Source organism: Melitaea cinxia, chromosome 3 (genome assembly GCF_905220565.1).
Source record: "Melitaea cinxia chromosome 3, ilMelCinx1.1, whole genome shotgun sequence".
In the NCBI taxonomy this organism is placed as follows: Eukaryota; Metazoa; Arthropoda; class Insecta; order Lepidoptera; family Nymphalidae; genus Melitaea; species Melitaea cinxia.
In genome coordinates, this window is record NC_059396.1 from 8,093,138 (window position 1) to 8,120,772 (window position 27,635).

The following is a 27,635-nucleotide window of genomic DNA, read 5'->3' on the forward strand; positions in this document are numbered from 1 at the left end:
AGTTAGCTTAGGCATTTAATGCAGATCAAAATTGCCCTTTACAATATATCAATCAGATGAATAGTTTTTGAGATATCGTCGTTAGAAGTAATTAGCAGCGAAACATTTAAATCTCGGCAAGCCAGCGTTCTTTCTTTGAGATGCCTAAGGCGAGTCCATCCCCTCTGCTCCGTATCGCTTGACTACCTGCTCATGCTATATATTAGAAAAATTCTCTCACTGTTGGGAAGCTGCACTGTCCGCGTATGACAAAGGCTATATTACATTTTCAAAAAAATTAGGAAACAAAATATATTTTGAAATTTTTCTTAAATACCCGTGCGAAGCCGGCGCGATATGCTAGTTTAGTTATAAAATGAAAAGTTAGGTCACGGGGCCAGTAAAGAAAATCTGTGGCAGTGTGGCTTGACTTATTGGGTGTGTTTCACTAAATGCCCGCGCATGGATTGGAGTAAAACGTTAATTCAATATGGATTCGCGTAGTGGAACGCTCTGAATATTTCCCGATAAAAAATATTAAAATATTAATAATTAATTATTGAGTTATTATAGCTCATTAATTCTTTCGAGTGCCATCTACGCGTGTCATGCGCAGTCGCTATGTACAAATAAAAGTATTAAATACTGCCATTTTTAAGCCAAAAGTGGATTCATTTTTGGGTGCTGACGTTGTAGCACCCAATTTTGATTTTGATTTTTCTTAAAAATGAGGACACGCGCAAACAAATGTTATTGATCCTTTTTCCATAAATTTTAACGCGCAGACGATTAAATAAAACTAAATTATCATAAATTATAAATTTATAATTTTGGGTTCCAACTTCATGAACTTTTGTGAAATATCATGGTCTCTTCCATGGAGCATAGAGAGATTTCTCTATGCTCCATGGTCTCTTCCCTATTGAAAGAAAAAGGTAGGTAGTAAAAAAACTTATGTCAAACATCCACTGTCAAAATAAGCACGGAATCTTCGCGCCAAAAACGATTTGTATTCAATGCCGAATAGTGAAACGCTTTATCAATACAAATACTAAAAGGTAAGAAAAGTCATGGTTATAGCTATTTTTGTGTGTACAAGGTTTTTGTTTTCTTAAATTGGTTTAAAAATGTTAAGTAAATCCAAAGTTTCGAATCTTTACTTATGTGGATGACAGGAATACCAACATTGCAAACGTCATTTATGTGCTATGTCGACAATGTTCAAGTGTAAATGTATTCGGTATTGATTTATAACTACATAGAAATACGAAATAAAATAATTTAAAATCTGTAAATCTACACAAAGTCAAGTTATAATGTTTTTATATTATCAACAGATAAGATTGAAGTTGTAATATTGTTATCTAAGTCGCGGTTTGCAAGTACGTGACTCATGGTATAATCTGCAAAAATGGTTACTTCAAACAAACAATCGGATAAAAAAGTTGTTAAAATGGCTGAACAGAATAACACAGCAGTTGTGCCTCAACGAACTCTGTTAGGTGAAGTAAATGAACATATAACATGTCCGCTATGTCGGGGTTACTACATAGACGCGACTACCATAGTGGAATGTTTACATTCATTTTGTCGAAGTTGTATAATAAAACATCTTCAAGTTAAAAGTTATTGTCCAGTCTGTGAGATGATGATTAATTCAGCAAAACCCAATATTAAGTTAGACAAAGCCCTGCAAGACATAGTTTACAAACTTGTACCTGGTTTGTTTCAAAAAGAAATGGAAAGACGTCAACAATTTTATGCGTCTAGACCAGGCCCAGCAGCATCTGCTACGCCTGAACAAAGAGGCGAAGACACTGAACGAATAATTTTTAGTCCTGAAGATGTTATTTCATTCTCATTGGAATATGCAGATGCAACTGACGCAGACAGTATTTCTAGCAAATCATCTGACAGTAACGAAGCACAGCCTACAGCATTAACCACAAGAAGATATTTGCAATGCCCAGCTGTGGTCAATATAAGTCATCTTAAAAAGTTTCTTAGTATGAAGTTTGATATTGACAGTACCCAATTTGCTATTGACATACTGTACAAAAGAGTTCCTTTACCTGATTATTATACATTAATGGATATTGCTTACATATACAACTGGAAAAGGAATGAACCTATGAGATTCTTTTATCAAATTATTGATTATGTGGCAATAAGGAACAGATTATTTGATATTAATAGAAAGGGAGGATCACATTTTCCTGACAGAAAATCAAGTCCTACTTGTACTGAGGATACAAATGCTAGTAGCCCAACTCCAAACCTCAATGACCAGGCTTCTGAAGCATCTTCTGGCACTGATAGCCCAATGCCTGATGAAACAAATGTTAAGAAAACATGTGATAATCAAAAGAAAAGTGATTCAGCAGTGCAGAGTGCTAAAGATGTAAAAGATGTATCAGTAAGTCAAGAAAACATGTCAGATATTAAGAAAAAGGATGATGAGGTTGAAAAATCACAATTTTTAAATTCATTTGAATTAAAAGCAAATAATCCTACAACTTCAAAATCATCGCCTGTAAAAGCAAGTAACAGTGATGTCACAACATCTCCAAAAGACAGTAGTGGTATTAAAGGCTCTAGCCAAAGTTCAAAAATTGAAGAATGCTTAAAAAGGAAATATGAAATACCTAAAACTTTACCAGAAATGAAAAAAATTAAAATAGAGATTCCTAAGGTACCATTAAGTCAAACAACTAATGTAGGTACAATAAAAACTGTGAATGTAAAAGAAAATTCTCAAAAAGTTGTTTCTAACCCTACAAACTCAGCTAAAACTGTTGAAGAGACGTCAAAAGTTAGTGGGGCAAGTGGTAATACTCAAACAACTCCTCAAATACCTGTCAAGGATAATAAACAACAGCAAACTTCAATGGTAAAACAACAGCAGCAGTCAGACAGTCCTGGACAAAAAAGAACTGTAGCTGCGCCTCACTCTGTTTCATCACCTAAAAGAAAACCCACAGAATCTTCAGTTGTATCTCAACCCTCTCCTTTAGTTCCAAAAACTGTGTCTCCTTTGAAATTACAAATACCTAAGCCTGAGACTGCTACGCCAACCTTAAAACAAGTTGAGACACCAAAAGCGATAACAAAGAAAATGCCTGATTTAAAGCCAAGCATACCAGTACCAACTAATCAAAATAAACAACCACCTTCCGGAAAATTAAGAATGGATCTTTTGGCAAATAATTGTGATCCTACAATAGATAGAAGCAAAATATTATCTCAAGTGAAAACATCGCTTCCAACTCCGAATACGGCGCAACCTTCTGGAGATCCATTAAAATCATTATTTGATTCATGTAAAATTAATATACCTTCTTCCCTTTCTATTACTCTAACTGATCAGAAATTAGATCCACGAAACCTTTCAGATACAGTTAGTAATGATCCAAAGAAAAATATTGTTAACAAAAATCTCACAAGTGCTGGTAGCACAAGCACACATAAAGTACCCAGTCCCCCAGTTCATAATTATATTGAAATACTTAAGTTACCTGATAATGACCAAAAAAAGGGTAATAAAGTTGAAAATATTCCTGAGAAAAGTAGTGCTCTTCAAAATAAAACTGAAAGCAATACAACACAAACAAAATTACCCAATAAAACTTCTGAAACATCTGCTAAGGGCCCTATACCAAATTTGAAACCAATTGCAGACACAAAATTGGGTAAACAAAGTGGAACATATTCTGCAACACCTATAACATTTCAACAAACCTTTGAGCAACAATTACAATCATTTCAGTCTGATAAGAAACCTAAGGTACCTAAAAGTAAAGCCCAAGTTCCTAAGTTAGTTCCAGCAACTCCCAAGTCGTTTAGTGCTGCAAACAAACTGAATTCTGTGAATAAAACGCCACCAAATATGCCCCCAGCAGAAAATAAAACAAGCACAGCTCTAGATTTGTCTACTCCACATAATTTACAAAGTCAACTTGGACCACAACAGACTAAAAAGGCCTTTGAGAAAATGCAATCAATAGCTAACCTAGCAAATAAACAAAATATGCATCCCAAAATGCTGCCACTTGCTATGTCCCAGGCTAATGTTTTTACAAATATGTCTAATAGAACTGTAACTACTGGTGCTCAAACTTTAAGAGTTCCATCCACCAGTAGCATTAATCAGATGAAACTTGACAAACTAAATACTAGTGGGCCGCAAATGAATTCTCCTAGACATGAATCAACTCAAAGAAATCCAGTCAAACATGCACCTAACTCTAATCCAAATGTTCCAGCTTCTAGTTACTCAAACAACTCCTCGAGTAATGCTCAACCATCACCAAGATCTCAGACAAGGTCTCCAAGTTCGTCTCCTAAGTTAGTGATAGCTGAAGATAAACAAGCAAGCAGTTTATCCTCAGAACATAATATAAATCAATCAAATCAAATAACAAGTACTCAACTATCAAATGCTAATTCTTCAAAAATTGAATCACCGAAAGCTTCGCCTGGACCATCTAAAACGGGAATTAAACCAGTAAAACCTATGATGCCTGGAAGTAAAGTGACGGGTATTAGACAACCAATAACTCCTACCATGAACACAAATCCAGCTTTGAATAATCCAGCAGATTTTCTATCAAAACCACAATTGATTTCGCCTGTGCAGCAAGCAATACTAAGACATCAAATAGAAATGCAAAGTGCTTGGCTCAATGCACAAAGACAATATGATTTATTTAAAAATATCTCCAATATGGCTCACCAAACCCAGAATGAACAATAATGTGTATTATATTTGTGTATATTTTTTATGAACATTTAGGTTACAATTATTTTAAAATCAATTTTCATATCAGTCACTTTCACTAGTAATAACTTAAAATCAGCCAGCGAACATATATATGATTAGTGAATCGTTTCATTAGTTTCATGTTTGTTAATAGTCAAAATCATACATAGAATAATATGTACCAGTTGGTAGATTTATTTCAGCTATCTTAGTACTAATAATTATCTAATTTTAATTTGTTTGGGTAAAATTTAATGTTTATATAATTAAGGTTGCTATAATTAAGGTCTGAAGTTGTAAATAAACAAGATACTCCTAATACAGTCCTTTTTTTGTTAGTATCATTACTTTTGTATTTTGATAATTTTCTAGATGTACATAATATGTTAACTAATTAAGGTGTAGGATATATTTTTTTATCACTTGACATTACAATTTTGTGTGTATATTAAAAATAATGAAATTTAATTATGTATGTAAATACTTGACTATAATTAACATGTATTGAAATGGAATGTACTTTTTCCACACCTTTTTTTAAGTGTAACATTAACTAACGATAAATTTTCATGTATTAAACCCTTTAAGTTTGTATTTTGTTTTAAAAGCTATAAAATGATTTTTATCATTTACATGTGATGATTACTTACTAATAAAATATATTTTGAATATTCTGTTTTAATTTCAAGAAAACCTATAAAAATTCATATTTAATGCTTCTTTAAGGTAATATATCAATTGAATTTTTTTTTTTATTTTTTTTTATAGACTTATCTTTTGTTTTTTATTATAGATGGCTTCTCTTCAATCAACAATTTCTTTTAAGTCTCGAAAAAGGACTAATTACAATGAAGCTAAGGAAAAAACAAATAATGAAAACAGAGATACTTTAAATATTGTCAAAAGAACAACTTTAAAAAGAGACCTGAAAAGAAAGGACAATGATGTAATATCTGAAGAAGGTAAATACGATAAGTTAATACAAAACAAATTTAGTATTACCAAAACCAATTGACATCATTTTACAAATAAAGACATATTTATTGATTTGTAAATATGATTTATTTCTTTATATTAGTTTTAAACGGAAATCATAATCATAATCAATTTTTTTTTTATTTTTCTTCGATTTTTAAAGATTTCCCTGTTAAATGGTAATTTTTTTTCAGATAAAATTTTAACAAAAAAAGTTAGAAAAGCTAAGGATAACTTAACAACTTTAAGTGATGATTCTGCTGTCACTAATGAAAGGTTGGTGCCTAAGATTAATATTAAATCTATGTGTATATATAAAAATTTCGTGTCACGATGTATGTTCCAGATAAACTCCGAAACTACGTAACCAATTTTTATCAAATTTTGTAAGCATCTGTAATTTTAAACAATTTTTAATTCATCATATCAAAAATCGACCAGTCCAGCGGGAATGGAACCTGCATTTCTGACTGACCGTGTTGGTGCTTTAGCCAATTAAGCTATGGAACGATGTACCCGTTAGATCAAAATTTTTGATATGATGATTTTATATTCGGTTCTAAGCGACCGTGGCGCCATCTATAGTGAGTCCTATATATATTAAAAATTGGTTAGAATTCCCTAATGTGTGGGTAACACAAAAATAAATCGTACGAATCTGTAATTTGGTCCAACTTGGGAGATAGGGTAGTTTTTATTTCAATTGGACCCGGTAGGTGGTGCTGCTATCGCTATGTAAGCAATCAAATTTTGTAGCTGTTTTCCAGGCAGGACAACGTCTGCCGGGTCCGCTAGTATACTTATAAAAGCATACTAACGCAGCTGGATTTTTTTTTTTATAAAATAACGTATCGTAATAACGGTCGAATTGAGTAACCTCCTCCTTTTTTGAAGTCGGTTAAAAAATAAATATAAAATATTTTCAACCATTCAGCAGATGGGTGAAGTTCGTCGCTAGTTCAGATCTCCTACTTATATACATTAATCGAAATTTACTTTTTTTCCAATATTGTTCTTTCATTTTTTTTATATTAGTCATTAAGAAACTGTGTTTCAACCAAAACATAATTAACTAAAATTTACAGTAATGTTTATGCATCAAAAACACCATTAGAGCCACTTGTAAGCCGAGAAGAGGAGATAGAATTTATACAAAATTTTCTCTTGGAACATCTTGATAAGGAGCAATCAGGGTCTTTATATATCTCCGGTCAACCTGGTACAGGAAAGACGGCGAGTTTATCTTACATATTACAAGTTCCAAAGGTAAACAACTTTACAGCAATACAACAAGTATATACGATAGAAATGAACCAAAATGATTTTATTGTTTTAACTGAGGTAGAGCAAAGCAGTAAATTTCCACGAAATATGGAGCACCTCGACCAGCTAAATAATACTGTTTTCAAGCAGTATTGTATAACTGTTGGTGAGTAAGGTGAGCAGAGCTCCTAGGGATAGGATCAGCAATACGCTTGCGATGCTTCTGGTGTTGCAGGCGTGTCTATAAGCTACGGTAATCGCTTACCATCCCGTGAGCCGTACGCTTGTTTGCCGACCTAGTGACATAAATAAATTAAAAATATATATTATTTTTACATGAAGTAATTTTTATTTCAGATAAGAGATGGTTATAAGAAAGTATTTATTAACTGTACTATGGTGAAATCAGCTGCAAGTATTTATAGCAGAATATGCAAAGAGTTGCAGCTGCCAACATCAGGCAAGAGTGAAAAAGTTTGCCTGAATACGATCGAAAATTATTTATTCAAAAAGCATAAAATGATGTAAGCTATGTTGATTACTAAATTTATAATTAATTGTTTTCTAACTCATTTATATCATTATCATTATGTGGACATAATTTTTTAACTCTAAACTTCCCCAACACGAGGTTCTTATGGCTTACAAATAAGCAGTTTTCCGCGATGGTCCTTTAAACACGTTTCCTAGTGACATCGGTTCTTTGGGCTATTTTAAGTAATTGAGCTTTTTTATGAGCATTACATTAAAGTGCTTACTTGTATACTTGGCCGTTAATGTCCCTTCGTTTCTTTCAGGTCCATGATTTTGATATTTTTTATTTATATCTCGTTAGAAATTATATATTCCTTTGATTAGTTTTTAGTAGATTAAACTTGAACTATACATTGTGTTCAGAAAGAGCCAGAGCATAATATTATGGTTGCTATTTATTTTATGTCAGTCAGTCAGTCACTTCAGCCTATTACAGTCCTGGACATAGGTCTCCCCAAGTTTGCGCCCGACATCTCGGTTTTCCGCAATCCTCATCCAGGCCACACCGGCAATCCTACGTAAATCGTCGATCCAACGGGCTAGAGGACGTCCTACACTGCTTTTGCAAAGATGCGGTCTCCACTCCAGAACCCATCTGCTCCAACGGCCATCGGCCCTGCGACAGAGATGACCAGCCTACTGCCACTTCAACTTGCTAATTTAACTTAATATTAATAATTTATTGTACACCAGAACTACGTGATGCACATTAAATATATTTTAAGATAGTTACAGACAACCCAATTATTAACTATTTAATTATTTGAAGTTAAGGTATACATATGTAGTAAGCGAAGTATTCGAACCGGCAGCCTGCTCGTGCTGGACGAGATCGACCAGCTGGGCAGCGCGCGGCAGACGGTGCTGTACCGCGTGTTCGAGTGGGCGGCGCGCGCGGCGCGGCTGGTGCTGGTGGGCGTGGCCAACGCGCTGGACCTCACGGAGCGCGCCCTGCCGCGCCTGCAGGCGCGCGGCCTGCGCCCCGCCGCGCTGCACTTCGCGCCCTACTCCAAGCAGCAGATCGTCGACATCTTCAGCCGCGTGCTGGCCGCCGACGACAACGCCGGCGTCTTCTCGCCGGTCGCGCTGCAGATGCTCGCAGGTACCATCTCTGTTATGTACCATGATGCTGCGCTACATACATATGTACGTTTATGTCTCAATTTGTACACCTACACTGACACAATTCCATCTCCTCTGCCCCTAGGTTGCCTGGAAGAGACCGCTTTTTAGCGATAAGGCCGCCCTTTGTGCCTAATGATACTCTGTTTAAGTTCATAATATGTATTATTTCTGTTTTGGTGTACAATAAAGTGTATTGTTATGTTATGTTATGTCACATTTTTTGTAGTAGAAGAAAAAGTCAGGATTTAGACGACGATCACGCGCACTACCCACCTCGCCCTGTTCTCCGTGTCGATTCCCGTTGTTATCTTAAGACACCGGATAACAATGGTTATTCATAGTAGGAATATTTACCAACACAGAGTGGAGTGACGTAGTGGATTAACCAATACTTCTATATGGAAAAGAGACCTATGACCAGTGTTACAGTTAAAGGCTAAATTATGTTGAGTCACATTGTTTGGATTATTATGATGAAATTGAGAGAATTGTTAGGGTATACGATTGCATTTCTACTAACCTATAGCTGAGCAGAGATGCAGATTAACCTCAAAGGCTTCTCATGTGTGCATAAGAGTCACGGTCTTTGTCTATCAACTGGACGTTTATAGGCTAATTTAGTTCATATGTATGTTCATCCTAGTCTTCCTAGATGGCTTCCTGCACATAATGTGTGTCATCTTTATATCGAGATACAACTTTTACGTCAACCTGAAGTTAACCGATGCTCAAGTCTGGATTAAATTTGGCATTCGATCCAAAATAATATTCCTTTGAAATAATGGTACCAACAATAAAAACAGACATTTCAATCTTCAAAAAATTGTTAATTAAATTGTTTCGTGAATTTTTTTTTTATCTTCACCTCTACTTCTAATGATTTTGTAAGTGTAAAATTAACTCTATTTTTTTTAGCTAAAATTGCCGCTGTGTCTGGTGATATGAGAAGAGCGTTAGATATTGGAAGGCGAGTCATCGATCTTGCGAGACGCACTAAATTTGGTGAAAATCAATCTGTCGACGAAATGATGAAAGATTCATCGGTGACGGTTGAATTGAAACAAGTACTCGAAGTTCTGAATGACGTATACGGTGGTGCGAGAAAGCTCGAAAACGAAGTTGACGACGGTCTTCCCATACATCAGAAATTGATTTTGTGTAGTCTAATGCTGATGTTGACCAAAGGAAAAAATAAAGAAATCGTAATGGGAAAACTCCATGACGTTTATAAAAGGTTAGTTTGACAAAATCTTTCTTTTAAGTCGAATTCGGAACGCGCGATATTTCTGAATTGTATCGTTAAAATAAATAACCCTTTTCGTATCCCAATTTTGATTTCATAGTATTTCTTGCGTTAAATAGTTTGTTTTACTCTTTATACTCATAGAGCAAAGCTTAAGCGTAAATGTTAAACGAGTCATTATAAGTTAACGTAGCATAAAACATAACGAGTAATCTTAAGGCTGTTCTACAGTGAGCATCAGGCTTATCCGATATGAAACTTCGGATAATTTTGAATAGGAGCAGAGTTTGAAAAATACATTTTATGCTATACTTTTACGTTTGCCAGTTCAAACCAATGCACAAGCAGTAATATAGTAATTATTTACATGTCTTCTAGTCTTACTGAATTATAAATTTTAAAATTAAAAATCATATTTATTTACATTTTTACTCGACTACAGCAAAGTCAACAGTAGGGTTATAATTTTAGCATTCTATGTATGTATTTTCATCTGTTCCTTCATATCTCCCAGAATAACTCATATTTAGACAAAATAAGTATCCTTAGAAGCTCCGCGTCCGCTGGTATATGAAGAACAAAGTGACGTACGAATTTGTTTTGTCGTATTCTGGTTTTAATATTAAACTTTCTTTATTTTGTAGTTTGACAATTCCTTAATATTCATAACCGTATCCGACCCAAAATAATGTTATTCAAATATCAACTTTAGTTTTTTTTTTTTCTATTACATCTTTATTTAGTTGCTTTATTATACTATACGTTTGATTTATTAGTCTACTACAAATCTTTAAAATAAACACCTCACACTCAACGTCCTGCACTAAGAATTCCTCTTATACGGGAGTTCGGACTCACACACATAATACACAAGCACAAACGCTAAAGTAACGGCTATTAGCCTGCTGTGACCGTAGCGCTAACGCGTCCTACGACATAACGATGAGCATTTTTGTGTTTTGTTCGACCTATTGATCGTAATACGTACATTCCGATCGGTCAACGAGTTAAACTCGTACTCGGCGCTTTCCAAATGAACCAATGAATTAACTGAGGTAGGGCACAGTAGGAAATTATCTGCTCAAAATATGGACCAGCCCGACTGGGGTGTTCTGAACCTTTCGGTGAGTAAAGTAACCAGAGTTCCTGGGGGAATCGGGGATAGGGTCAGCAACCTGTTTGTATGCCTGATGTTTGCTTTGGTGTTGAAAACGTCTATAAGCTACGGTAATCGCTTACAATGAGGTGAGCCGTACGTTTGTTTGCCAACTTAGTTATATATTTTTTTAAAGTCTATCTTAATATATATAAATCTCGTGTCACAATGTTTGTCCGCGATGAACTCTTAAACTACTTAACCGATTTTAATCAAATTTGCACACCGTGTGCAGTTTGATCCAACTTGAAAGATAGGGTATATTTTGTTTTGATATATGTAATTATTATATTTAAGAAAAGAAATAAGGCGATACGAAGTTTGCCAGGTCAGCTAGTTCAATATACGGTATTGCGGTGCAGGGTGGCGGCGGCGCGCAACATGGCGGCCCTGGAGCTGGGCGAGCTGGCGGGCGCGTGCGCGCTGCTGGAGGCGCGCGGCGCGCTGCGCGTGGCGGGCGCGGGCGGGGCGCGCGCGCGCCGCGTGCGCCTGCAGTGGGACGAGGCCGAGCTGGCCGCTGCGCTGCGCGACCGCCCGCTGCTGGCCTCCATCCTCGCCGACACCCACTGCCTTGCTCCCTAATCTTTCGACGCGAACTTGGCGTGATCTCGACGCGATTCCTACTCGACCTCGTCACGCCTTCTGTGGAATGAGGGGTAACTAGGGACTGCGTTACGTGATCGTCTGCGGCTGGCCTCTATCCTCCCCGACGCCGCCCGCCTTGCTCCTTACCCTCCCGACGGCACCGACGCGATCCCGTCGCTACCCCGATGCGGACCCGACGCGTTCGCGTCACGGTCGCGACGCCACCTCGTCACGATTGTCGTCGTTAGTTAACGAATGCGTTTGAAATGAAATTATTGATTTTTTGAATCCCTTTGACTCACCTTGGCGCTTTTTTTATTATTTTTTTTTCAAAAACTTTATGTGTGCGTGAAGTTATAAAATATATCTATGTATCTTCGAAATGTGTAACAGTATATGTATAAATGCCGTAAATTGAAAATTTTAATTTAATTTGGGGGAGTAAAATTAGAGTAACATTTAATTTGTTTAATTGAAAAATTGACATATTCACGCTTACGTAGTTACTATGTATGTTAATGTTGAAGAGCGTAAAAGTGATTTTAGCGTATAACATGCCTTCCGTGCTTAGTGAAATTTTTGTATTTGACGAGACTTATATTAGTTATCGAATACTCATCTTATTTTCATATATTTAGACTCTGCGGAATTAAGTCGAGAGTTCGAGAGCTTATTTGTTTAACTGAGCTGTTTTGCTTTGCCCAACGACAAATTAACATGAATAGAATTATAATAGCACGAAAAGATTCTTTTACATATTGACATCGTCGAATGTGTTCATGTGCAAAAATATCTCAACTAAAAATATTAATTTTTAATACTTATACGAGACTTGTCGCGATATTCTTTTAAAACTCGATAATTCGGCCATTTTGCAGACATCAAAGGCGACCAGTCGCCTAAACCTAATAAGTAAGTGTTGATGGTGACCGTCAAAGCATGGAAACGTACAAAGTATTTTTTCCCAGTTTATGTTATTAATAATTCTTTTACTAACCAGAAGATTTGTACTATAACTATACTGAAGCCATACTGAAGCATATAAAATGTTTCGAACAAAGTAAAGACACGAAACATCTTTCTTTAAGTGACCACTCATTCTTAGTATTTTTAATAATTACCAAAAATTAGAATAAATAATTTTTGCCTAGCCAAAGTAATCTTAAAAGGTATGCTTTATGATTTACCGTATAAAGTCTAGATAGCCTCAATAAAATACGATCATCTTGTACTACTAGGTCAAAGACAAACATTTAGGTACTATGTTTACTAATAAGAATTTTTTGTAATTCTAGCATAAGTATAGTTTTTTAATGTCCTAATATTTATTGTAGTATTATATCGTTATCTTACTATTCTTTCTTTTTCCATCCGATTTTTTTGTGTTTATTGTAGAGTACTAGGTAAGCTTGTTGCTTCTAATATTACTTTTATTAGTTTCTATAATCGGCTTCTTAGGTTAGCCACAAATGAAATATATAGGCACCTGTTTTAACTTTAACATGTATGTCAAGAGACAAATTTGAGATTGAATTATTTAATTAGGTAAATACTTAATATGACATTTTATTAGTCATCAATGTCAAAAAATTTAAAACTGAGACGAGTAATTTCGCAAGGAATTCGGAATGAATAATTTTTATTCATTTTAAAATAGATTAAATTTCTAAGATAAAATATAATTACAAGAATTTATATATACAAGAATGTAATAGTAACATCATATCTGTTCGTAGTGGAATGTTGATTGTTATTCTTTTATTATGTAGCTATTTACTTTGATATAAAAAAAACGCTTATATTAATATAAAGTACTAAAATGTTTTTACCAAAAAAAAAAAAACATGCGGGCAGTAAATAGCACGGTAGCGATACATTTTCCCGCATCTAAAATTGCGTTTTAAAACTTCAAAAGCAATGTTTTGTTGCACTGTAATTGGCACTCTTTCAATTAAATTTGTAACAGTACAGTTCAGCTTATTGCAGTCCACTGCTGGATATAGGCCTCCCCAAGTTCGCGCCAAACATCCCGGTTTTCCGCAATCCTCGATCCTCGGTCCTCGGTCCAGTGGGCAAGAGTACGTCCCAACACTGTGTTTGCCAGGACTCTGTCTCCATTTGTGTAACGTAAAACTTATCATGACTATGAAAACTACATCTGCTCCATTAACCAAGTAGATAATAATGTGGAATTTTCAAGAATTCAATTAATGAATTAATGAAAATTCTACTGATTTGATATTGTTTACTTATTTTTTAATACTTTATTATTATGGTGATCTTAATGCTAAATGCAATCTCTATTAGCCACAAGAGCGGTGAATTTATTTCATAAAATGTTAGTTTGAAAGCTCTAGGTTATTAATCCAGTACACTACTTTCTATTTATTGAAATGTTACTAAAAAGTATAGGATACTAAAATAATATGATAGGGTAAACTGTTGCACCTGCTTATCTAAAGTAATGATTTAAATTTCTCAGTGATTCCCATGAACGCAGTCTTCGTTCTAAGGATAGCTTACTTCTTAAATTTCCTCTCACTCCTCTTCCTTTTTAACCGACTTCAAAAAAGGAGCAGGTTACTCAATCCGACCATATATATATATATATATATATATATATATATATATATATATATATATATATATATATATATATTTTTTTTTTTTTATTAGGTATGTTCGGAGATAATAACTTCGTCGTTTATGAATCGATTTTGATAATTCTTTTTCGTTGGAAAGGAGATATCCTATGTGTGGTACCATGATAGGGAAACCAAGATCTGATGATGGGATCCAGAGAAATCGAGGGAAACCCTCGAAAATCCGCATAATTTTTTACTGGGTGTACCGATTTTGATGATTTTTAATTTAATCAACAGCCGATGTTTATCATGTGATCACATTTAATCGAGATCTGATTACAACTTTTGGAGTAATATTTGAAAATGCGTATTTCTTGACTATTTATTATATATTACTTATTGATGTAATTGAAGTCGGTTTTCTTCGTTTGCCAGCAAACACAGTTATTGAAACAATGGGTTACATAATTTATATGAGCGGTTTTTAGAAAACCACATTTAAAAGTCTATTGAATGGTTCAACGACCATGTACACTATCACATTCCAGTATTTGTTATTGCAATAATTATGTATTTTAAAAATTTTGACTAACAATTGAATAGTATGTTTTAAGCTACCTAATATATATATGATGATCGTTTCTTGTATTTTTATACTGAATTGTAATTAGTTGGTTGTTTTACATGCATGATGAATAAACTTAAGGTCTGTTTCACCAGTTGTAGATAACGCCTACTTGAGGGATGACATACAACGCACGGTCTTATACACAGCTCAGGAAACTAAGCCAAATTTCAATGGTGATATATTAGTACGATAATATCATAACTTTTCGTTCACGTCAACGCCGCTGTACGTCACTGTTATCGACGTGTGCACTGTCCACGCCGGTTGAGTGACGCTTCATTGTAATTGGTTGTATTGAGTGACGTTTCATTGTAATTGGTTATATTTTAAAACATAAATGCGTTACGTGTGATAGAAAAAAAAGACAAAATTCTATTCTGTCTTCGTTGCACAGCACACTATGCGGTCATGTCTCTGTAAACCATTTAGCCGACGTACTCCCACCACTGTAGTTGCCCAACCTGTGTATAAGACCGTGATACAATGACAGCAGGAGGTAGAATAGGCCAGTAGGACCTGTTTCTTCTCAATTAATTATGTAGTAGAATTCGATGTTAAAATAAAAAATTTTGTACTGTTGGATGCTATCATGTCAGTTAGTTATACCTACTTGTTAATTGTAATCTATGTTATCTAGCTAATTAATTGGTTTTTAAGTTTAAATAAGACTGAATGGACTATTGATAATAATTGTTTTTGTGACTTTTTTTGTTTTTGACTTTTTTATGTCAATATTGACACATGTCATTAAAATTGTGTACTTTCATAAATAAAAGTGTTGTATATTTTTGCTTAAGGTTTAATTTTTAACCTTATTAAAAAAAATTAAAGTAAAAGAACAAAAAAATAAAAATCATAAGTAGTATTTAAATGATTTATTCTAATATGTATACAATAATCCTATTATGTGCAAAAGCTTTTTACAAGGATCGACTTACCGAGATGAAATAATAACGGAAATAATTATCGCCAAATATTATTATCTCGAACAAAGTTAATATTTGTAAGCGAGTGTGTAATTAATAAATAACTTAAATAAAGATAGCCACTTGGTTTTTGTACAATGTCAGCCATCTAAGAGCTTAGAAGGCGAAAGGGGAGTATATTAGAGACGGAGGCCAGGGTTGCGTGAGCGCACGAAGTTTAGTAGTTCGTCGCTGTCCTCGCACACGAACGGCTTCACGTGGTGGCACGCCACGTCGTGCCACTTCACTCCGTCATTGTAGAAATTGTTTAAGATTGCCAAGCAGGACTCGTCGTTACCCTGGAAATTGTACGTTTATGTAATATCAGTATTAATGCTAGAGGAGCCCTACCGCAGTTTTGAGAATTACTCAAGCGCGTCAGTATAACATAATGGAGTTAGCATTGCACCTTGTGCAGTACTCAAACCATATTTAAGCCATTTATAAGCATTACGTATAGGGCAACCGATACAGCGAGTCTGATTATTATGCTATGCAGAAGCTTCAATTTGATGTTCTCATCGTACTGACTCAAAATCTAACAATCATACGGAGAAAATTCTTTTATCTGATAGTTAAGTTTAAGTCAGTTATAAGAATTAAATTCACGTTTTTGCTGAATTTCTGCGCAACTTAACAATTGTCTCTCTTTCTCTCTCTCTCGACACTCTGAATCTCTTTCTCTAAATAAATTAATATAATAATTAATTACCAATTCGTTGAATTCCTGTTACAAATTCTGAAAGGCTATTTAGAACAAAAGATTAAAGCTTTATTTAAAGTGCACCTGTACCTCGTTCATAAACAAATCACGAGTACAACTTTTACCCTTTTACTGTCTGTAGGCATGATGACATAATATCACCTAGACTGTTAACAGTCAGAGAACAAATTCAGCAAAATGTGATGAGTAACAGACAAATTTCTATTTGATTACCATATTTAGAAAGTGTCCTAAAATCGTCTGGTTCTCAGCTATAATTAGGAATTTCCCAGAATAAGTAGGTATACAAAAACGCAAATACTTATACCTAGCAACCGAGAGCATTATAAATTCATAAGAAGTTGTTTTATGTATGTAATTACAGTAAAATAACAGTTTGCTGTAAAGTTAGAAATGATTACTGATGTAACTGTGTACAGTTACGTACAATCTAAACATTAATAAGAAATACAAGTAGAAAGACAACTATAATTATTTTTCATTACAAGATGACCCGCGCAGTTTTACCCGCTTTGTAGTTAATAGTACCTACATGTAATATTATAAATCTGAAAAGTTTGTTTAATTGTTTAGACGCGTTAATCCCAGAAAGTACTTTTTGAATTGAAAAATTATATACGTTATATATGTACCATATTTTGATAATTTTGACCAGTACTTAACAAATTTTATATTATTTCATACGAATATATAAATTCCAAATATTATTATGTGTATGACTACGTAACAATAATAAATTTATGTAAATGTAACTGACCTTGCTCATCTAATTAGAATTAACATTTTCTTTTTTAGTAATTTTTAGTCATTAGATATATGTATTATTTAATGTTAGTATTAATAAAAAAATAAAAAAAGCAATATAACTAACTTGAGCAGCTTCTCTGTTGTCTGGTTGTGCTTGACCGTATCCGCCAGTGTAAGACCAGTCACCGGTGTTTCTTTGCGTGGTTGGTCCGATTTTGGCGCCAGATCCCGACCAGAACCAGCCGTTAACATTGGGAGGTTGTAAGTCAGGGCGGTCGCAACCAGCAAAATTGCACTTGCGACCCGACGTCCAAATGTAACGGATGTTTCCGCGTGCAACCTTTTGCTTAATAAATTCGTTTTCCTGCAAACAGAATTACTATAAAGCGGGTACCGATTCAAATTTTAATCATATTTCCAGCAGTAATAGTGTTGTAACTAGGTATAGAATAAATGTCTTTTATACGAAGTGTAATTGTGACAGGAAATGCACCTCCGTCATAAGTATCCGGTACATGAAGTGGGCAACACGGCTAGAGAAGAATGTATGTCATGTGCCACTTGTATCTTACGAGCGCCTTATGAGTGCGTTGCCTTGTGTAGAAGTGACGCAGCCGGCCATTGCACCCCTTTCACGGACGCCTTCCACGCTCTATAAACCTAATCGATCTAATCAAGACATTCTTATACATATTTATATTCGATCTACTATTCCGATGACAACCACTATATATACACATATATTCACAGAAGATGTTACTTAATCAAGTCGATAGCTATTATAAGCGTAAGATACAACAATACCTAAGCGTATTGCGTTCATTGACATCTACCACGCGCAGCGGGAAATGTTTAGAGAAAACTTGCACAACAAGTTCATACTTTTTGCTTATGCCGAGCTCAGATAACAACAATACTTATAGCATAATATTAAAAATATTAACATTTTGAATTTGCAGATGAATCTAATAATAATTAATATTTATAAATAATAGAAGATAATATAAAATAATAAATAATAGGATCTTTATATTCAGGGTTTTTACAAAATAAAATATAAGTGCTTGTTTCAGACTTGTTATTTTGAAGTTTAATTTGCAGGTGAAATCCAATTTAGACTATTTAAAATTTATGTACCTATGATATAGAACTGCAAGAATAAAGCCGTGGGCGGTAACTAGTTTCCAAAAACCTATATATACGTATAGGCCTAAACTGCAACAGTATTTTGACAAAAATGGTTATCCCATTAACCACATAAAATCGTGACTTGTTTTCTATGGCAAGCGTCGAGGTCAAGATAATTTATTCAAGGAGATTAAAATCCAGAACTTTTTAAACATCTAGATACCTGTTTTGCTATGGCAAAACCAAATTGTAATTGCCTCATTCTAAATTACATATCGACGATTTATTACTTATTTGTTCGACGATGGGAAAGTAAGAGCGTCATCACGATTGACCCTGTTACGTGATGCAAGAAGATATTTGTGAACAAAGTTGTACTCTTAGGCATTGGCCGATCCATGTGTATCCCCGCTGATTCAGCTACATTATTGCGCTTTAAAACTTTGTGAAAATTAAATACTTATTTATATATTACATCTTTATGTATGGATGTATGGATCAGTATGTTGGATCATGTATGTATGGATCAGAATGTTGGGCAACAAAAGTGACGGATGAAAGAAGAGTGCACGCAGCCGAGATGAGAATGCTAAGATGGATGTGTGGAGTAACGAGGAAAGATCGGATTAGAAATGAGTATATAAGGGGAAGTTTGAAAGTAGCACCTGTGACAGAGAAAATAAGGAGCAATAGGTTAGCGTGGTATGGGCATGTAATGAGGAGGGATGACCGCTATGTCGGTAAAAGAATGTTAGAGATGAATGTCGAAGGACGAAGAGCGATCGGCAGACCGAAAAAGCGATGGATGGATTGTGTGAGTGAGGATATGAGAAAGAAAGGAGTAAGCACTGAAGTGACGAATAATAGAGAGGAATGGAAGAGAAAAACATGTTGTGCCGACCCTACATAAGTGGGATAAGGGCAGGAAGATGATGATGATATTACATCTTTATTAATTAATGGTATGAGAACAAATCCTAAGTAAATTGCCGTTTGATGGTTAAATACAGGCCATTTTTAGTAGATTTCGAAATTAATAAGTAACTAACCTGAGGAGTTTCCATAGAAACAGCGTCCATGCAGTGTCTTCTACAGATATTTCTCGCATCAAGCCAGTCTACTTCTAGGTTTCGGGTTGGAGCATGTTCCCAACTGAAGAAATATGAGTGAAGAACCCCACGTGCATCGCGGTATGTGGAATGGCGAACTCCTAAAATAGTCATTATTTTATTAAACCATGTATTAAAATATAGGTAAGGTAGGGGAAACCTGGGGAAGTTGTGACGAAATCGATTTCTTCCTACTTATAATACTTAGCGTGCTGGTGACAAAGCTCGAGAGCATTATGAAAAGTATGATCGGGCGAGGCGTACGGAAGTTGAGACGGAGATATAAGTTAGAGTTAGTTTCATGAAAAATATTACTAATTTTGTACTAAAACACAGTTCACAGTGGCGAAGCAAGCTTAACTCGCGCCCAGGGCACAACACTCCCCCCCATTCGAAAATTATATAATATTTCCAGCAACTTTTTTGTTTTGAGGACTATTTTGCATCCATTTGTGAGTAGGCTTGATTTGATATGGTAGGTTAGATAGGTAGGCTATATATATATACAGTATGTATATATATATATATATATATATATATATATATATATATATATATATATATATATATACTGTAAGGGTAACTAAAGAAGTTTTACTTCAGTCGTGTGGTCAAAGGTTTTCTTATTATTTTTGCTTAAGTTGTGTGACTATTTAAGTCTTAAATCGTGATATTGATATTATGCGTTCGTCTCGTGTATAAGTTTATAAATATAACTTATTATGTGGACTAAGTCGTCATTTTGAGCACCTTTTTTTGTTGACCCCAGAGGAAATCCCTAACGGATGCCTCCAGCCTAGGGGAGCTGGAGGGCATGTCCAATTCGTACGGACTAAAACCTCTAAGATGTTCCTTCACTCGCCTGGGGTGAAATCACGAGCACGCTATGCACTATCGCGATCACATTTTGAGCATCTAGGCGAGTTGTGATAGCTTGTCACAACTCTCCTATCTGACTTAATTTTATCGCTAGGCAAAAAGACTGCAAAGATGGCTTTTGTTTGTGTGTGTTTTTATTAGAATTTGGTGATAAAATTTTGAACACAAACTTATAAATCATACAATCTTATAAATCTTGAGGACAATCTTTAATAAAAGTTTGTTTCAAAAAAGGTATTTTCGTTAAAAAATATTTGATCTTGTTGGTTTGTGTATGTTGCATGCATATGACTGTCTAAATATATGGTCTAGCCTTTGAAGAGGTCTCTAAAAAATGATGCCATTGAAGCTCTTGCATCTACGTCTACAGCCTAAAGTCGTCCTCATACTACTGTCTCTAATATATTCTCGTCATAATCAGTTAGACCATTGGCAAAAGCTCCGTCAAGATAAAATAGTCAACCGAACAGACACAAAATCAAATTAGCTCTGTTTACTGACACATCTTTAGTAAGGAGCCATATATTATTTATTTTTATACTATAATATATATGATAATTACTTGTTATTGGAATGTTATATGTTGTTTTGTTGGTAACTGTACTAAAAGTTGATTAAAATACGTTTTAATAAAAATCTGTTTTATATATTTATATATTGTTATTTAATACGACTAGGTTGGCAAACAAGCACAGAACCCACCTGATGGTAAGCGGTTACTCTAGCGTACAGACGCCTTCAACACTAGAAACATTGCAAGCACGTTTCCCGATCCTATTCCCGACCCTTCCTAGGAGCTTGTACCAACTCACACACACACACACACACACACACACACACACACACACAGGAACACAAAACTACTTAAGAGCATTGTACTACGCCCTATCTCAATAAAATGTGTAATAATATTTTTTTTAATTAGATAGTCTAAACACAATGGTGTCACTACGTACCTCTCTACCTGTCACATCTTACCTCTGTGATTGAATAGTTGTGACAGATCGAGTAGCTTATGTTTTTGTTAAAATTCTCCGAAACCGTAATAAGTACTTTAATTAATTTTGATGATTGTTTTTAAAAGGGAAGGAATGGCGCTACGTTCTGTCACATAAACTATAACTAATGAATGTTTCTTAAGCGAAATATGTCCCTTAAAGTAAAAATGGTAGTTCTCCTCTACACTATTTAAACTTTGTATACCTAAACTGCAAAAATTTACTATTTTAAAAAGTGTATTATTTTGCTAATGACAGTTAGTATCTATAGTTAATTGTTTTGTATTTGTTACACGTTTCTGTTGTTAGAAATAATTGAACGAAGTAAACAAAAAATATAAGATTTACAATCCACGGCTCAAAATGTCTAGGATTGGGAAATACACACATAATAATATACGCAACAGTTGTGTCGCTTATACAATTATGTGTTATGAACGGGGTAGAAACTGCGACCACTAGCACAGCAATCAATGTTTATCGTAATATGTCATAATTCTTGTCATATCATACCTAGGCACCTAGGCACCTAGGTACATATCTAATTATTAAGTACGTTTGTGTACGAACATTGTAGTTGTTTTTTAAACTATTTTGACAACTTGTGTGGGTAGGTATAAGTTAGTTAATTAGCAATTTAAAGGCCATCTTTCTTAAATTCTTTTTCGGTTAATCAAGTTTAAATTGAAATTTATTTCGGATAAAAAGTCTAGTAGTGACGTAAAGTTTGTTATAGACCTGAATTAAGTGAAATTATCCGTGACTCAATAAAATTCAGAATTGAAAAATTGACGCGTATATATTTAAGCAACGGTTACATAGTCAAAAACTACTAAAAGTACTTATAAGTACTAATAAAAAGATGTGGACATAGTAGTAGTTATGTAGATGTATATTCACTATCATTAAACTGCAGTTAAGTGTCGTTGCATCAATAAGGTCAAATCACATCAAAGCAAAGACTAAAGTATAGACCACAAAGTGCAGCATAAAGCTTATTCGTATAGCAAAGACATTTAGCAAGGCATCTTGCATAATTGTGTTACTTATCTGAACATCTTCTTTGAGATTTACACAATAGTTTGGTTCACACGTATTTATATTGCTATTGTAAAAGGAGGAAATAGTTTAAATGCCTCAATTCTGTTCTCATTTCTATGTAACATAAAACATGAAAATTAATTACTTCTATAGAATTACATTCACTATTCTTCTTTTATTTTACTTTTATTGGTAAATGTACTTAAACACATTTTAAATTACTAAAGTGTAATAAATGTATGTTTTTCTTCTACCCAAACATATTTTGCTGTCTCTCTATCAATTGCATCTTTAAGACGCTTGCTACTTGATACTTACACTGACTTACTTGATATAATATTCACAAATTGGGTACAAGTTTTTGGCAACGTTAGCAGCAATAATAAGAATACAATAATTTACGAAATAAATCAAGTCTACGTACTCGTATATTGTAATATCCATAATAAACTTTTTCTAGCGTTTTTAGTTCGAAAAAAAATGGCATTAACTTATGGAGCCGTTCGTATTCGAATGAAACCACGACAAATTCAACGTAGGCCTTACATACGTAGCTTTGTTTGTGATATACTGATATAGCCATTTAGGTCTTGTAGTAAGGCAATATGCCTGAAAGATCATCGTGATATTGTCATTAGTAGGGTACTTGCAATTTCACGCTTGCGTTTCCGTTTATAGTAATCATTAAAAATAAATTAAATATTCTGTACATTTCATTCGTTAAACTACAAACAATTGTGGAAAGCGAAAAAGTTTTAATGAAACTAAATTGAGCCTGCGATTTTGTATTTACTAATTGAATGAAAGCGTATTAAACTCTCGCTTCACTGTGAAGTGCGGTGGTTAGTAAAAAGCCGCACAATCAAAACAAGCCCATAGTTAAGTCGAGCAATAGAGCGGTTCTTTCGTAACTAGAAAGTATCTATTGTGACCTCTTCTTCGGTATTTCGCTTTTTGCATATTTTTACCAAAATAATTACCCATATATCGGAAACACGAAACGTAACGTTGTTATAATCAATTTTATGTAATAGATTAGTAAAATGTTAATACTTGCCAAAACATGATATTAAGTAATCAATAATAACGTTAACATAAAAAACCACCATAGTCTCACGTGAATTATGTAACTGAAAGTATATTAAGAAAAAATAATATTTAATATTCTGAGGAAAGTGAAAAGGAACGTCCGTTATTCGACAAGCGTCATAACATTCATACATTTCAATACGAGGAGAAAGTTGTAGGTAAACACTAAATACTTCGACCTTACGGCGAATTTTACTTTACCTCTGAGAAATGCAATATTTATGTTTTTAATAGATTTAGCCATAGATTTATCAATGTAGGCCAAGCTTTCGTTCTGTATTAGTGTATGACGAATGATTTGTTTACTTAGTGTACTGAATAGTTACAGTACTTATTATTCACAGCTTTGTGTAGCATATATTTTCAAAGGGTCTTTGTCAGCTTTGTACTCAGTACCAGGCATTGTTATCCTGTGCGGCTCCCACATACTTTGTGAAATTGGGAGCCGCCCTCACTTGCAACATAATCGACATCACCATCACAAATGTCCATTAGAGACACAAAAGCATCACGATTATCGTCGTTCTAGCGTTATTATCATTACATATTTTGCAACTTCTGTTGTTGCTCATGCGTTTCGTTTTTTTTTTTTTTTATTATTTAAACATCTTCAGAAATAAATGAAAACAAAGGCAGTCTATTAAAGTTTAAACAGCGAAGTAACTAATCTTCACTAAAAACTTTATCGAAATTTTTCGAAAATTCAATTTTTCCTATTGCAATGACAAATCAAATGAATGTTTTATGTATATGCTGTTAAACCCACTACATTCTATAAATCGTAACTTTAAGAGAAAGGATGGCAGAAGTTAAGCGAGTACTAGCTAGGATCATCAAATAGATTTGGGCACTGCAATTAAGATGCAAGGTTATCCACCAGTCACTTAGCCGCTTTGGATTATACATGTAAGCAATTGTGTAATAATGGACGTTTACTTTAAATTGCACAATGTAGGTCTGTAATATTTTCTGTGTATTGTAATATTTAACTCATAACTGTCTCTAGACGTCTTGTTCCGTTCATGAAATACCTTTTCTAAATACATATCATTAACACCGGACTGACAAATAATATAGATAACAAAATGTTCAACTTTTTAGAATACATACATACAATTTCATTGATATAATAATTTCATTGATTTCTGATGCCCATTTGTAAGTACAAACTTACATACATAAATACATATATATATAAATATTAGTATGTGCGTTTAAGTATACACATACAAATAGTTAAGTGTCGTTATTAATGTCATCCTAATGATGCAGTCGTTTTGATTAGCATTATATTCCCACCATCCAATTGTAAATAAATAAATGCAATTACTTAATAATTGTGTAAGGATTTAATGATAGTAATATACGTACTATTCGCGCAACTTCTGGGGTCAGGCAGGGCCAAACGACGCTGGGCATCAGCAAGGCAAAGAGCTACCAACAATGTGGCGGCTGCCAGGCAAGTGTGCCGGCTCATCTGGTAATAAAAATAAAGTTGTAGGTTAATTAATATAATACAAAAAATATTGTTATACCTATTTTAGTTTAAAGCTTAAAATTTAACATTAGTTAGTGGTTTGTTATTAAAAGTCTGCATAAAATAAATAATTGTGTTTGCAGGCAAACGAAAAAAACCGACTTCCATTATATCCACAAGTAATACAACATAGGTAGACGAAAAATTAGTCAAGTAAATACGCAGTATCAATGATTCCTCCAAAAGTTGTAATCAGATCTCGATGAAATTTAAATGTGACCACATGATAAACATCGGCTTTCGATTAAATTAAAAATTATCAAAATCAGTACACCCAGCAAAAAGTTATGGGGATTTTCGAGTTTCCCTCGATTTCTCTGGGATCCCCTCATCAGATCCTGGTTTCCTTATTCAGGATCTGATCCGTGGTACCACACCAGGGATATCTCCTTTCCAACAAAAAAATAATTATCAAAATCGGTTCATAAACGACGAAGTTATCCCCGAACATACATATATATATATATATATACGATAGAATTGAGTTACCTCCTCCTTTTTCGAAGTCGGTTAAAAATAATAATATACATTAAAGATAAAAACTAAAAAACTATTAAATATAGGGTAAAAATGTATAGCGTGTAGATTAGTTAATAATATATTTTCTTACATAAATTGAATATAAAGTTAAATCTAAAGTAAAATATTTTAAAACATTAATATTGACATTTTTATAGAGCCGTATAATCTTTAGTAAAATTAATCAATTTTTATAATATTGTATTCTATATCAATATTTAAAGTAATGTTTTCTGGAATCGTAGATTGCATTTAATAAATATCGACAAAAAAAAAATGCGAAGAAGAACGTTTTGTACCAACATTTTACCATACATTTACTCAATCAAGCTTTTCTGCGCCGAAAGTTGTCATTGGATTCATGGGTCTGTTAATGAGTTCGCTTTCTTTTATTTATGCAGTCCACGATGTTCGAGGACAATCGATACGTGAGATGAATTTATTTTGTTATGTTTGTGAAAGCAAAACCCGATTCGCTGACCTCCTTGCTGCATGTTTAAACGTTTGCGTGAAAAGGTGTTCTGCGCGAGAAATCGTCGATTTGGGACGCATTTTATGGTACGGAAAGCTTCGTCTCGCATCGTCGCCCAGGGTGCTGCGTTATGTCAATGTACGTGATTATTTTTCATTCGATAGTAATTACATAAAAAGCAGTTATATAAAAATAGATGATACCAAATAACAAACCCAAATAATACCCTGTTAAAAAAAAATACATTTTAAACTTGTATTAGCAACAAAAAATCATATTTTGATCCGTTGATTGTAAATTTAGTCAAACGGGAAGGCTTTAATTTTTCAATTCGAAATATCAGTTAATGTTGTACCTGCCTATGTTTACCATTTATAAATAACATTCACGACGGTTGAATCCTTTGAGTTACTCACGCACTATGATACATTGGCAATGTTAAAAATAAACTTCAATTAATAATTTAACACTACAACAATAATGCACTTGCGTACCTCTGCAGATTATTCGTAGTCGTTGATGCGTAAGCGTGCGAGTCGTGCGCGTACGTCTGAATGTACGCAAGGTGTGTGTCGAACGCGACGTTTTCAGAGGAACTGGCGCAAGCGTAAGCGTCCTCTCTAATTAAGCCTCCGACAATCATTCACTTTCACTTCCAATATGAGAGAAGATCCGCCCGCTCCACCTCGCCCCATCATGTGTACGAGTAACCACTATACATAACGAAGACCTTCTGGAGGTCGTAGCCGGATACAAACATGAATTTACATAACGAGTCATAGACATAGAAGCCACCGTATCGCAAAACTTAGGTAATTTTTACCTAGTCAATTACGTCTTATTCTATGTAGTATTTTTTAAACTTTTAACGATCTGCATTACCTATATAAAATACTAGCGAGGTGCAATGCTGATACTAAATATACTACAGAATTTATAGTATGAAGCTAGCTTATAGCATGGTTATTAACATAATAACAACATTCAAATATGCGTCGGTAGATTACATGTTGTTGCAGAATGCGTTGAAGAAATAAAGGTTCACAGCTCGTTCCCCGTAGGTGATAGTGTGATAATTTGTAATATTCGTGCAAAATTTGAAGTAAATCCATGCAGTACTTTTTGAGTTTATCCCGGACATACATACAGACAAACAGACAAAAATTCTAAAAACTATATTTTTGGCTTCGGTATCGATTGTAGATCACATCCCCAGTATTCTTTAAAAAAAATATTCAATGTACAGTTTTGACTTTTCTACCATTTTATTATATGTATAGATGGCTATTTTCTTTTTATGTTCCTATGTTCATCCATATCGCAATCAATTGTAAAACTTTTGATATTGATATTATTTTGTTTGAAAGGGCGTAATATTCTTGAATATGGTGGTGGTTGGATCTGATGTCGGGATATCAGGAAAATCAAGAAAACTCCTGAGAAATTGTTGGATGGTGAAGAGGATTGTGAATCGTTTTATTTATTTATTTATTAATACTTTATTGCACAATACATAATAGAATTTTACAAAAGGCGAGCTTAATACTAAAAGCATTCTCTACCAGCCAACCTGTACGTCCTAACGTACAAGAGCA

General features: G+C 34.2%; 2 protein-coding genes across 2 annotated transcripts; one reads left to right on the top strand and one right to left on the bottom strand.

The window, feature by feature from the left end:
* Nucleotides 1–1,176: 1,176 nt before the first annotated feature.
* LOC123669751 (polycomb group protein Psc-like) lies at nucleotides 1,177–11,616 on the top strand. The gene is made up of 8 exons (XM_045603342.1): nucleotides 1,177–1,219; nucleotides 1,317–4,729; nucleotides 5,532–5,713; nucleotides 6,799–6,979; nucleotides 7,334–7,500; nucleotides 8,323–8,612; nucleotides 9,551–9,869; nucleotides 11,397–11,616. Exons 2-8 carry the CDS (start codon nucleotides 1,391–1,393, stop codon nucleotides 11,614–11,616), a joined length of 4,698 nt encoding a protein of 1,565 aa, XP_045459298.1. The 5' UTR covers nucleotides 1,177–1,219; nucleotides 1,317–1,390.
* Nucleotides 11,617–15,692: 4,076 nt separating this feature from the next.
* On the bottom strand, nucleotides 15,693–26,709 carry LOC123669377. The gene is made up of 5 exons (XM_045602985.1): nucleotides 26,535–26,709; nucleotides 24,884–24,989; nucleotides 19,446–19,606; nucleotides 17,393–17,632; nucleotides 15,693–16,096 (listed from the first exon to the last, which is right to left on the bottom strand). Exons 2-5 carry the CDS (start codon nucleotides 24,987–24,989, stop codon nucleotides 15,938–15,940), a joined length of 666 nt encoding a protein of 221 aa, XP_045458941.1. The 5' UTR covers nucleotides 26,535–26,709; the 3' UTR covers nucleotides 15,693–15,937.
* Nucleotides 26,710–27,635: the final 926 nt, after the last annotated feature.

Excerpts from the sequence above, each read along its gene's own strand:
- LOC123669377 (XM_045602985.1), bottom strand. The coding sequence starts at position 24,989 with ATGAGCCGGCACACTTGCCTGGCAGCCGCCACATTGTTGGTAGCTCTT. Across the intron at positions 17,633-19,445 it reads TTTCTATGGAAACTCCTCAG|GAAAACGAATTTATTAAGCA; the intron begins GTTAGTTACTTA and ends TTCTGTTTGCAG. Across the intron at positions 16,097-17,392 it reads ACAACAGAGAAGCTGCTCAA|GGTAACGACGAGTCCTGCTT; the intron begins GTTAGTTATATT and ends TACAATTTCCAG.
- LOC123669751 (XM_045603342.1), top strand. The coding sequence starts at position 1,391 with ATGGTTACTTCAAACAAACAATCGGATAAAAAAGTTGTTAAAATGGCT. Across the intron at positions 6,980-7,333 it reads ACATATTACAAGTTCCAAAG|ATAAGAGATGGTTATAAGAA; the intron begins GTAAACAACTTT and ends TTTTTATTTCAG. Across the intron at positions 9,870-11,396 it reads CTCCATGACGTTTATAAAAG|GGTGGCGGCGGCGCGCAACA; the intron begins GTTAGTTTGACA and ends ATTGCGGTGCAG.